This window comes from Sinohyriopsis cumingii, chromosome 6 (genome assembly GCF_028554795.1).
Source record: "Sinohyriopsis cumingii isolate HCF-2022 chromosome 6, ASM2855479v2, whole genome shotgun sequence".
In the NCBI taxonomy this organism is placed as follows: Eukaryota; Metazoa; Mollusca; class Bivalvia; order Unionida; family Unionidae; genus Sinohyriopsis; species Sinohyriopsis cumingii.
The window spans coordinates 156,879,065-156,892,711 of record NC_142966.1 but is presented as its reverse complement, the minus strand read 5'-3'; the positions used below and the strand labels follow the sequence as shown (position 1 = coordinate 156,892,711).

At 35.2% G+C, this 13,647-nt stretch overlaps 1 protein-coding gene across 3 annotated transcripts in view; it reads right to left on the bottom strand.

The window, feature by feature from the left end:
* The window catches only part of LOC149798346 (centrosomal protein of 135 kDa-like), a 105,527-nt gene that overhangs the window by 15,395 nt on the left and 76,485 nt on the right, over nt 1–13,647 (bottom strand). For all 3 annotated transcript variants that reach the window (XM_089963490.1, XM_089963493.1, XM_089963492.1), the window contains 6 exons: nt 13,203–13,473; nt 10,101–10,156; nt 7,121–7,289; nt 3,762–3,872; nt 3,304–3,489; nt 1,888–2,097 (listed from right to left, as the gene is read on the bottom strand). In XM_089963490.1, coding sequence (XP_089819616.1) covers nt 1,888–2,097; nt 3,304–3,489; nt 3,762–3,872; nt 7,121–7,289; nt 10,101–10,156; nt 13,203–13,473 — 1,003 coding nt within the window. The remainder of the gene's footprint in view (nt 1–1,887; nt 2,098–3,303; nt 3,490–3,761; nt 3,873–7,120; nt 7,290–10,100; nt 10,157–13,202; nt 13,474–13,647) is intronic.

The window sequence follows — 13,647 nt, the reverse complement described above, 5'->3', positions numbered from 1 at the left end:
AAACTGCATACAATCATGATAAAATAATGGTCTTGTGTCCTGTAGAGCAGGTAGAAATTTAAACAGCATAAAGTCATGATAAAATTATGGTCATGTGTCCTGTAGAGCAGGTAGAAATTTAAACAGCATAAAGTCATGATAAAATTATGGACTTTTGTCCTGTAGAGCAGGTAGAAATTTAAACAGCATACAATCATGATAAAATTATGGTCTTGTGTCCTGTAGAGCAGGTAGAAATTTAAACAGCATAAAGTCATGATAAAGTAATGGTCTTGTGTCCTGTAGAGCAGGTAGAAATTTAAACAGCATACAATCATGATAAAATTATGGTCTTGTGTCCTGTAGAGCAGGTAGAAATTTAAACAGCATAAAGTCATGATAAAGTAATGGTCTTGTGTCCTGTAGAGCAGGTAGAAATTTAAACAGCATAAAGTCATGATAAAATAATGGTCTTGTGTCCTGTAGAGCAGGTAGAAATTTAAACAGCATAAAGTCATGATAAAATAATGGTCTTGTGTCCTGTAGAGCAGGTAGAAATTTAAACAGCATAAAGTCATGATAAAATTATGGACTTTTGTCCTGTAGAGCAGGTAGAAATTTAAACAGCATAAAGTCATGATAAAATAATGGTCTTGTGTCCTGTAGAGCAGGTAGAAATTTAAACAGCATAAAGTCATGATAAAATAATGGTCTTGTGTCCTGTAGAGCAGGTAGAAATTTAAACAGCATAAAGTCATGATAAAATTATGGACTTTTGTCCTGTAGAGCAGGTAGAAATTTAAACAGCATAAAGTCATGATAAAATAATGGTCTTGTGTCCTGTAGAGCAGGTAGAAATTTAAACAGCATAAAGTCATGATAAAATTATGGACTTTTGTCCTGTAGAGCAGGTAACAGTTTAAACAGTATAAAATCACAATAAAAATTATGGCCTTGAGTATTGTAGGGCAGGTAGCAATTTAAACAACTGCTGAAGCTTGGAAACAGTACTTAAAATTTTCTTAAATTACTTTTATTTAGAAGGATATGTTTACTAATTAAAAAAGAAAACTTTCTTTTAATAAGGTTTCTTTAAGGTGTCTAAATCATAGTTCACCCTGCTATGTATAGTTTAACATTGCACAGTTAAACAAGAAATTCCTGAGTAAAACAAGTGTTGTCATAACTGGTATGCATCATCTTACAAAGTGTAGCAAAGTTCTACACCATGATTAGATAAAATTTATTTAGATGCTTTTCTGTGACTTTGATTGGAACTAATATGAAAGGTTGACCATAGTCCAGGCAATAAATGGCGTTCAGCAATGCTCTATATGAATGAAATGATCAACACATTCAGACTGTATAATCCCTAAAGATGTGAGGGAAACCATCAACTCTTACTGAAGGAATAAATCCGGTTTGCACTATATCTTTACATTCTCTCTACATTTACATACATGTATGCATGCATAAATGCAAATGATTGTCTGAAACGCACATCAGGACATATGATGTAAAACAATACAAACATACAAATAAACCTTTTTACATTTCTAATACCAAACAAACAGAATACAAGCATCACAATCAATCATTTTGGTTTTGCAACTAAACAATGTCCATTTATATTGGTATTTTAAATTCCTGGATTGTGGATGGCATCCTACTGTTTCTAAAAAAAGATCATTGTTAAATGGTGCTTTTAAATTTGTTATTTGTTGCAACCACAAAATCTATGAAAATTGGTGTCCCATGAAAAAAGTTAATTCATAGTATAAATGAATGTTAACTACAGAAATATAAACACACTAAATACCATGATCATTGATATTTCATCTGAAGACATTTAAAATTATGTTATTGCCAAACTTTGGAGAGTCCTACCTTCAAAACACGATTTATTACCTGCTCCTTGTCGATGGTGGAAGATGTCAGCTGCCGCTGTAGGGATTCTTTAGTTCCCTCAAGACGAGAGCACAGCTCTCGAATGGCAGTCAAATCAGACAGAAGGGTCTGCTTATCTTCCTCTGTCTGTCGCAGGTTCTCCTCCAGGTTTGCCAGTGAGCGTGTAAGGTTGGATACCTGAAGCTCATATGCCTGCTGAGCACTTTGATGCTAGAAGAAGAAGAATTTTTGATGTTTAATTTACCTCCCTAATGTAAGAAAATATTTGGACTTAGGCACACCATATCTCTCACCTGTAAACCATGGAGTGATCCATAATTTGTCAATGACTTCCAAAAACATTAACGCAGATATTTTGTCACAACTGCCATGATGCAAGAAATGTGATGCATGTATAATTATCAACTGAGACAGACATTTAAAACATTTAAATGTTTGTATCAAATCTGAAAATTTCTTACTTGCCTTTCATTCAAGTGTTTATGCCCTGCCATTTGTCCTTTAACCTTTTATCCACATGTATTCTTTCCATTATTAGTAAAATTATGTCAAAGGTTTAATAACAATTTCTTCCTAATTTAGAAATGGACTAATCCAAATGCTTGAAAACAACTCTTGGGAAGTATCATTTATAAAAAATAGTTCTAAATTTAGGAGTTAAGGCACATTCAAATTACTTGCTGCTACCTGTTTACATTTACTGCACTGATACTTTACAAGACAATATGTACAACTTGCTAACCTAAAAACGTTATTTGTACATCATTCTTTTTCACAATAGGTGCAACTTGCTAACCTAAAAACGTTATTTGTACATCATTCTTTTTCACAACAGATACAACTTGATAAACCTAAAAACGTTATTTGTACATCATTCTATTTCACAGTAGGTACAACTTGCTAACCTAAAAACGGTATTTGTACATCATTCTTTTTCACAGTAGGTACAACTTGCTAACCTAAAAACGTTATTTGTACATCATTCTTTTTCACAGTAGGTACAACTTGCTAACCTAATGAGGGTATTTGTACATCATTCTTTTTCACAGCAGATACAACTTGCTAACCTAAAAACGTTATTTGTACATCATTCTTTTTCACAGTAGGTACAACTTGCTAACCTAAAAACGTTATTTGTACATCATTCTTTTTCACAGTAGGTACAACTTGCTAACTTAAAAACAATATTTGTACATCATTCTTTCAGGTTTACATGAGAATTTTTAGTCTTTTTCATAGCAGTTTATGAAAATCATGACCAAACAACTTTAACACCAATATGTACAATTACTGACAATGATGATATTGCTGATGGAAAGGCACACCTATGCATCTGTATTTGCTAATGACAGTGAAACAAACATATTGGCTATCCACTAAGGTATAAAAAAAAGCTTTCCACTACATCTGGCTCACCTCTATAACATCTCTCTCTAGGTTCTCGACCTTGTCACGGAGGCGTCGGAGCTCAGAGTCTTTGGTCATAATTTCCAATCTAAGGTTAGATCCCTCACTTTCCAACTGGTGAGTGGCAGTCTGGTACTGCTCTGTCTCGACACTCAGGGCTCGATACTGATCCAATAAGTCACTCCTCTCCTGCTCCTGTACATAACATATGAAAATTATAATTTTAAAAAAATTTAAAAAATTTAATAAACTGGTCTAATAGGTTTGATATGAAGGGTCTGCATTATTTATCATTAATTTTTGGCACTGCAGTAAACTCAACTTATCTGTAACTTTATAAGATTTCATCTGAATTTTGCATGATCTGAATTTTCCCACAATATAGTCACTGTATTCTTTTAAGAGAACACAATCTTTGCAAACACCAAATGACTTTCAATCCGACAATGCCTTAGCATATATGTTACCTTTCCAGCTAGGAGGTCCTCAACCCTCTTGACCTCCATGATATACTCCTGGACCTGAATCTTCAGTCCTTCCTTGTCCTCCAATGCTTCATTAAGCTCCTGGTTCAGTTTCTGGCAAAATGACAACAAAATTCAAATTTATTATGATACAAGTAAGCAAAGGGTCCAACTAATACAATTCAAAACAATAAACAATATCTACTCATACAATATGGTGATCCATATTTCACGTGAGTTTGTCTTGGTCTAAAGAATGAAATGCAATTGTATAAATGTAATAATCAGACTGTGTTGGCTATACAAGGAATAGGTAAGATTGAAATGCAATCTTATAAATGTAATAATCAGACTGTGTTGGCTATACAAGGAATAGGTAAGATTGAAATGCAATTGTATAAATGTAAAAAGCAGACTGTGTTGGCTATACAAGGAATAGGTAAGATTGAAATGCAATTGTATAAATGTAAAAAGCAGACTGTGTTGGCTATACAAGGAATAGGTAAGATTGAAATGCAATTGTATAAATGTAAAAAGCAGACTGTGTTGGCTATACAAGGAATAGGTAAGATTGAAATGCAATTGTATAAATGTAATAATCAGACTGTGTTGGCTCTACAAGGAATATGTAAGATTGAAATGCAATCTTATAAATGTAATAATCAGACTGTGTTGGCTATACAAGGAATAGGTAAGATTGAAATGCAATTGTATAAATGTAATAAGCAGACTGTGTTGGCTATAAAAAGAATAGGTAAGATTGAAATGCAATTGTATAAATGCAATAATCAGACTGTGTTGGCTATACAAGGAATAGGTAAGATTGAAATGCAATTGTATAGATGTAATAATCAGACTGTGTTGGCTATACAAGGAATAGGTAAGACTGAAATGCAATTGTATAGATGTAATAATCAGACTGTGTTGGCTCTACAAGGAATAGGTAAGATTGAAATGCAATCGTATAAATGTAATAATCAGACTGTGTTGGCTATACAAGGAATAGGTAAGATTGAAATGCAATTGTATAAATGTAATAATCAGACTGTGTTGGCTATACAAGGAATAGGTAAGATTGAAATGCAATTGTATAACTGTAAAAATCAGACTGTGTTGGCTATACAAGGAATAGGTAAGATTGAAATGCAATTGTATAGATGTAATAATTAGACTGTGTTGGCTCTACAAGGAATAGGTAAGATTGAAATGCAATTGTATAGATGTAATAATCAGACTGTGTTGGCTCTACAAGGAATAGGTAAGATTGAAATGCAATTGTATAGATGTAATAATCAGACTGTGTTGGCTATACAAGGAATAGGTAAGATTGAAATGCAATTGTATAGATGTAATAATCAGACTGTGTTGGCTCTACAAGGAATAGGTAAGATTGAAATGCAATTGTATAAATGTAATAAGCAGACTGTGTTGGCTATAAAAAGAATAGGTAAGATTGAAATGCAATTGTATAAATGTAATAATCAGACTGTGTTGGCTATACAAGGAATAGGTAAGATTGAAATGCAATTGTATAGATGTAATAATCAGACTGTGTTGGCTCTACAAGGAGTAGGTAAGATTGAAATGCAATTGTATAACTGTAAAAATCAGACTGTGTTGGCTATACAAGGAATAGGTAAGATTGAAATGCAATTGTATAGATGTAATAATCAGACTGTGTTGGCTCTACAAGGAATAGGTAAGATTGAAATGCAATTGTATTTATGTAATAATCAGACTGTGTTGGCTATACAAGGAATATGTAAGCATGTCCTGACCAATACACTACTAACAGCCATTTGTTAAAACAAAGGTTACACTCACTTGCAACCTTTATACCAAGTGTGCATCTAGTTGTTTCAGATTTTAATATTGTATATAAATGTGAGAAATATATATTTACTTTCAATAATCTCAGTGAGTGTCTGCAAACTCTTTCCATGTGACAGAGGGTAGCCAAGAGGACTTGTGTGAATGCCATGCCATGCCACAAAAATGGTGCACTTAATAGTTAGTATACTTGATTTAGAGTTCCACAGAGAGTTCTATTCCCATGAGATCAAATTAAGTGAGTAGTAGGATCCCTGAGTTCATGACTTTGTTTAACTGAACTGTGGGGTTTTTTTTGCTTTGAAATGTAAATCTAAATATTTATACCTATTTGCTGACTAGGCAGCTTAAACTCTGTGTGTGTGTGTGTGTGTTTGTGCGTGTGATTTGGATTTTTAACGTAGTGTCAACAATTTTTCAGTCATAGCACTATGATGTCTGCACTGTGGCAGTTTATAGTGATGTCTAGCACTGGGGCATCATGCCGCAGACATGTAGCATGATGTCCCATCCAGTCACATTATTCTGACACCAGGCCGACCAGTCCTAACACTAACCTCTTAATGCTGAGCGCCAAGTGAGGCAGCTGTTAGTACCATTTTTGTAAGTTTTTGGTATGACTCAGCCGGGGATTGAACCCACGACCTTTCGCATCCGAGGCGGATGCTCTAACCACAAGACCACCGAAGCAGTTCAGTTCAGACTCTTGTCACTTCATTTGCAACAGTGTCTAGTGGAGTTTGATGTATTGATGTAACACAAAACTTATTGGAAACATCTGTTTATTCTTATTCTCTGCCATTTTGTTAGTGCCTGGTCACATGCATACCACCACCTAGATGGAAATGAAAAACAGTGTTCCGAATTCTTTGTGACCTGATTTAATCTTACTGATACCAGTATATTTGAAATTCTAAATCAAGTGATCCAACATTAACTGAGCTGTGTTATCAGACTGGATACAGAATTATGCTGTTAGACTGAAGCAATTTTGTTTTTATTACAAACATTTGAATATCAGCTGTGATAATTATGCATGTTAAGGTGCAATATGTGGGAGAATATCTGAGACAGAAATGGAGGTTTGAGTTGTTTGTGTCTAGGAGTAGTGACATGCAGAACACACGATGGAACTTAGCATTATGAGAGAAATCAGACTGAACGCTTTTGAAGCTACTGATAAAAATTGATGTTGAAAAATGGGATATTGCACAAGGTGGGTTATGAAGGTAATACATATACAAGAGCATTCTGCAAAATTGAAATCCTGAACTAAAGATCTGTAGTCTTGACCATCAACTTTTATGCCTGACTGTCAGTATACAAACTTCCACCAAAACCTTTTTATCAAAATTTAATAACTGTTACAGTATTTAAATTTTATGACAGTATTTAAATTTTACCACAGTATTTAAATTTTACCACAAATCTATGCTTGTCAAGATGGTTGTCATCAAAATTAAACACCATTTGAACCAAAGAGAAAATAGGCCAGCTATCTATGTTGCTTAAGAAAATCAGGAACAACATACCTGATTTTCTCTAGTCATCACAGATAAGTCTTCCTGAAGACGCTTATTTTCTCGCAATGCAATTTCTTTATTGCGACTTGTTTCACTGAGGTCTTCTGAGGTGCTATCCAGCTGTCTGCGAAGACTCTTCAATTCTCGATCCTTCATGTTCAGGGAATCATTAGCATGTCTGCAAACAAGGCATATTGATATATGTATCACAAACAATGACATTACTGATTCCTTCCAACTTTGAAAAATTTGTACTATAGCATGAAAAGGTCAAATGGATTAATCAACTCTGAACACACAGCAACTGGGTTAATGCTGCACAGGAGAAATGCTTTACACTGGACATAAATGCAATTAATGTACAATCATAATGCATACAAGGATTTTCAAATTATTTTTCCTTTACTTGTCAAGGACAAGTAGTTTCCAAAAATTCACTTGTTATATGTTCCTTTTCATTTATCAAAAAATTTCAATCACTTCCCTAGATTTGGTAAGATGTATGCACTATAATTTTCAGAAAAAATACATGTACAACATATCTATTTCTGCAAAGGTCTTAATCATTCAAAAACAAAGGCTGACAGAAACTTTAACCGCTTTAGTTCTTATATGTGTTTTGAAAGCTGGACGTTTTAAGAATGGCCACATACATTTCTTCTGTATGAATCTGCCATTAAGCCAGCAGCTAATAGATATTTCTTGGAATATCATTAACTGCAAACACTTCAGAATCACTCAGTTCAACTCAATGGTAATTATAAACTTATCATGGCTTAAAAAAACTTTCTTTGTATCTTAGTTTTGCTATATTTGACAGTTCTGACTGCTACAGAGTCTGGCATGTCTCTTTGGAGAAATAAATACCATAATTTCAGTTTATTCCTCCACAATCCACCTTCTCTGAATCTTCCTTATTACTTTCTTTACAAAATTAACTTTGTAAACTGATTTTATCTACATAGAAAAGATCACATGGCTTATCTACCACTTCTAATATGATCATAGCATATATTATTCTGTTTAAATATTAACACAGACAACTTAATCATCATAGCTGATTTTTTTCTAATGCAATATTGTATGTGGGCAGTTGATCCTCTGTGCAAAAATTGTAAGAATCAATAGTGTCATTTAATCACTTCATAAAGGAATCCGACACCAACGTTGGTAAAATGCCATTCATTACATTAATTGCAGTAATTAACTTGATTGAAAACAATATGGGATACAACTATAAGCATCTGTGTTGTGCAAATGCAATACAACAATGCCATTAAAACACTGCTATCTAATCATATTGAGTTTGTTTTGTCTGATCAGCTGAAAATTCAGTCACTTAGCCCAATATGCAGTAAAGTGAATGCACACACATACAACAGTTATCAATGGTCACTTATAGTAGGCATCATATATCACAGGATGTTAATGAATAAATTAAGAGAGGTGATTTAAGCATTCAGTATGTTGAGAGGGCATGAAGTGGCCTGATGAAGGTAGATAAAGTGATTAGAGCATATAAATCAAAATCTGCCTGACCTCTTTTAAAAATAAGGCAGCAACTGCCATGGACTAGTACTCTGAACCACTTAAAAGTCACAGTGACCTAGACCAATCTGTCAAAGGCAGGCATATAAAATACTTACAGTAAAATCAGAAGAGACTTTGATCAGTGGTGACTTTGGTATCAATCAAAAAAGCTTCAGGGCTGTTACATTAAAACATACATGGGACCCCAGGAAGGCAATTTTAAAGTGGGGTACTCACCCATATATGCAATTTAGAAATTTCTTAACATTTTAAGATGAACCCTGTGAAATCAAAGTACCCTGGCATATAGTTTAAAAAAATTGCCTTCCCTGGGTACCATGTATAATTAAATGGAACAGCCCTCATGACTAACTTTAGCAACCTCCTTTAAGATACATGGTTTAGAAGCAAAACCAAGCAAGATATTTAAAGTAAAGTATAAAAAAACACAACAGAGTACAATGAACGGCACATTATGCATCTGTTACATGTTTATTCAACCTCTAACATTCTGATCCTAAAATAAATAAGCTTCTTCCTTACACCAACTGCATGCCATGAGCTAACTTTGGTCCAGGTCTGTCATGTAGGACTAATGTTACTTTGTGCCAACACAGTGTTCCATCTTTCAGTCACAGTGACTTTAGCCTTTTACTATTTGGCCTAAAAATGTACAGGTTTCTTCCTTACCCCAATGTGCAATCAATTCATGAAGTATGGCAAAAGTATTTGATGTAGAACTAATATTATGGTATAGAACCCATTTTTATTCTTTCATTTACAGTAACCTTGATCTTTGAGTTTTTCACTCTGAAATCAATAATATCCTTCCTTACCCAAAGTGCAAGCCATCCATAAAGTTTGGTAACTGCAGACGATGAACTACTCAAGTCCAAATAAAATTACAACAAAACTGATAATCGACATGTAGAAAACATCAAAGCATGATATGCTTCGATTTAATTGGGGCAGATTAAAAAGAAAATTGCTGGCACATAAACATAACTAAGGAGTTTACAAGTCCTTTCTATACTGGAAAGGTTGTTTGTTATGGGTTTAATGACATTTTTCAGCACGAGATAGGCTATGCATTGAAACCAGTATAATAGGTGGAGGAAAAACCCAGAAAGAACCACAGCCTGTGGGAAGCTACTGTCCAGCTTTCTCACATACCCACATTAGCTGAGCCTGAGACATGAAATCAATGCAGACAGAGGTGAGATGGCAGTGATCTGTAATGGTCAGTGCTTTCAGACCATTCAGCCACTCAGGGCCCCCATACTGAAAAGGTGAGACTGGGAAAAATATGAAGTTGTTAAGAAAACAAATACAGCCAAATTTGATTCTGGAAAATTAATCAAACTTTTGTGTTGTAACCATATAAAGTAAGTTTAATTCGATCTTCAAAATACAGTCTTTACATATTATTAATTACATAAAGATATGTTTAAAAACTTACACCAGTTGAGCATCCATTTCGCTTATTCTAACTTTCAGGTCACTGATCATTTTGTCCTGGAATGAAAAAGACAACAACTTCATATATAACTGATTAACAACTTGAAATTTACAACAATAAAAACACTATCATAGGGAATGAACAAAATGATAATGAATGTCCACATAGAGTTTTAGATGTTCAGCAGTATAAGTGAACATGTATGTGATGGTGTCAATTCATCACATATCCAGTGTGGTAATTTAGACAGAGACAGAAAACAGCAAGGAGATAAACATATATTTTTAAAGAGAGAGACTTTATTCATTTATAAACTGCACAAGCATAACAATGATGTATTAAATTGAAATAGGGAGAAACCTAGCAACATTGCATAATACATAGGCTTTAAAACCAACTGGCATGGCTGCCATGGGTGAGATATCATGCCTACCTATAAGAAAAATCATGCAACTAACCAATCACTTGGGTCACTGCTTATGTCTTTCCATTTCTTACTTAAACAACCGCTCCGGTGGCCAAGTGGCTAGAGCGTCTCCCTTGGATCCGAGGGGTCACAGGTTCAAACCCCGGCCAAGTCATACAGTTCTGGCTAATGAGATGTTTCAAGACTATGCTAAGGATAACCACTATGGTGGACTAAGTGGTTAGCATCTGCCTTGGAGTGCGGGAGTTCGCAGATTCTAACCCCAGCCAAGTCATATCAAAGGCTCGAAAGTATTGGCTAACCAAACTGAAAATTGATTCCAACTGATACCTTATCTTTTAGTCGATTGCTAAGCAAGTCCTCCCTGTCCTTTTAAAATGGTGTGTATGTGTGTGTGTGTGATTTGGATAGTTAACATAGGTTTTACAATTTGAGCCATATCACTATTATGTCTGCAGCATAGCAGTTTGTAGTCATGTCTAGCTCTGGGGGATCATGCTGCAAACATGTAGCATCATGTCCCACCCAGTCACATTATCCTGACACCAGACTGATCAGTTTTAACATTAACATCTTAATGCTGAGCGCCAAGCAAGGTAACTGTTGGTACCATTTTTAGAAACATTTGGTATGAATCAGCTGGGGTTAGAACCTGTGAGCTGCCGCATCCAAGGCAGACACTAACTAATTAGGCCACTTGAGTGGCTATATCCTTAGCATAGTATCAGTCCTCCTGGAAGTGAAACATATCATTAGCCAGACCTATACAAGTCAGTTTGGCTTAGTGTCCTACTGCTGTCAGATGTTGACCTTGAGTGGCATAGGCTTGAAAAAGAAGAGATATCATGCCTACTTGACTCCATAAATGGTAAGGACTGATTCCTTGCTCTTGGTGAGTTGATTTTGTTTCACTGGGTACTGAGGCACTAAACTGGGCCTAAAGTGAAGAGGATGCCTTCTGACACTATTATGGATTGGATGATCCATAATAGCAGTGTTCTGATTGGCTGATCCATAAAAGAGCCAGTGTTCTGACTGGCTGATCCATAAACGAGCCAGTGTTCTGATATTGGAATGCATACTAGACAAAGAGATTCTCTCATCTGACATTAAAACTAGGATCAATTCTGGTAATGACTCATGCAATCCAATTTGGATGGTACAGGTGGATTGTGACAAAACATGGCCATCTTATCCTCCATAAACACTGTCAAGTTCCTAATGCTGGGACCCATTATGTGCTCTAAAATCCACAAAACCAGTCCCTACGTGATTTTGGGCAAGACAGTATACGAGATGGACTGGCATGTTCTCGACCTGGATTGTACCTGCCAGGGAAAAAGTCAGAAATTTATTGACTGAGGTAGCATCAGCTTTCTACTTTATGCACTTTCTGTTAAGACCCAGTACTGTAGCCCACTGACTCTTCATCCATATAGTACATATCTGACATGTATTTCCAAAGTGGCATCCCACATATGCTAAAACATGGATGCTACTGAACTACACACTATCTACAGAAAACTTACTTGTATGTATCCAAACATAAGTGTAATTTTATACAGGAGATATGCATGCAACACCATTTAAAACTTAGCGAGGTGGATGAAAAATGATTAAAACTTTCTACAGACCACAAATTATCTGCATTATTTAAAGGTCTATAATTTAGATTGCATAATACATAATATTAAAGTACATATTATAGTATGCATATATTAGTGACCCATGCAAGTAACTACAAAAGGGCACCTAAAATAAAAGTATGATTTATGACAAAAATGTTATTCTACAGAAGATAGAAAAACTTTGCTTTGGATAGAAAGAGCAAGAAATAGTTCCAGATATACAGATAGAGCACACTTCCTCAGAAGAAAAACTCTTCCACCCGCTCTATAGTTGAATACACAAAATTCTTTGATGTCAGTTTTGCAAAGGTCTCTAATGAAATTGTGCTACCCAGCACAAGTGGAAGTAGTAACTGGGGTACAGGTGGAATTTAGTGCTAATCACTAAGAGGGAGATCATTCTGACTGCCACCTATGTAGGCGGACTAATTTTAGCTTTCATAGCTAAAGTTTAAGTCTGGTAGGGCTGGACTTGCACAGTAGTAGTCAAACTCCTAAGGTATTATGATTGGGTAACATATCTGAAGAAGAAATAAATGATCATTACTTGACACAGCTTTCATAGATCACATACAGAGAAGAATTTAAAGTAACATAAACTATTGGACTGGTAAATGAGAAGGTGCCATTTTGTAGCCTTTCATATGACAAAGTTAGACAAAAGAAGTAAAAAATATTCATCTTACAAAACAGGACAATTTGGTAAGAAAATAAGAGTATAGTTCCACAAGGTTACAAAACTCCAAAAGCCTGGATGAACTAGTGAAAAGACATAGCCAAAAGGTATTAGCAATGTCTTTTTGTAAGAGTATGCAGACCTGGCACAAATGAAAGTAGCAGTATAGGAAATAGTGGGATGCAACCATATGACTGATTCTGTTTTATATTTTATGCAGACTTTTACTTTTGTGAGTATGGGACTTCATGCAAAAATCAACAAAGAAAAGCAAAGTTCAGGCAATTGCAAGGATCTCTCACTTCTTTCTTGAAGCTAACAGCATTCCATGCCAGGAAAAGACATACTGAGTTTCTTTTTATTCTTGTTACCTTATTCAACATGTCCTCATTTAGATTGGCAACTTTCTCTGCCTTCTCATCCACAGTCAACTGGAGACTGTCTTTCTCTCTATCTAGAGAACTGATGGTGTTTCGCAGCTGAGCGTTTTCATCCTTACTGACTGTCAACACCCTCTGAAGCTCTGAAATTCTCTCCTCAAGTCTGGCACAGCGCTCTTCCTGAGCCTGGAGTTCATTTTCACGGCGGTTCAGTCGTTTCTGTGTGTCCTCTAAACTTCTCTCAGCCTCCTCAGCAATCATTCTGAAATGACAATCATGGAGGTATAGGTATCAGTAATACGTAAGGTAACTTTGTGGAAAATTTCTCACTTTATTTCTCATAATTTCAAAGAGCGGATTACTGAAAATAATTCACTAGTGAATTATTGATCCAAGGAATGGCTATCATAGCTAGTCATGTTTTGTTGGGAACTAC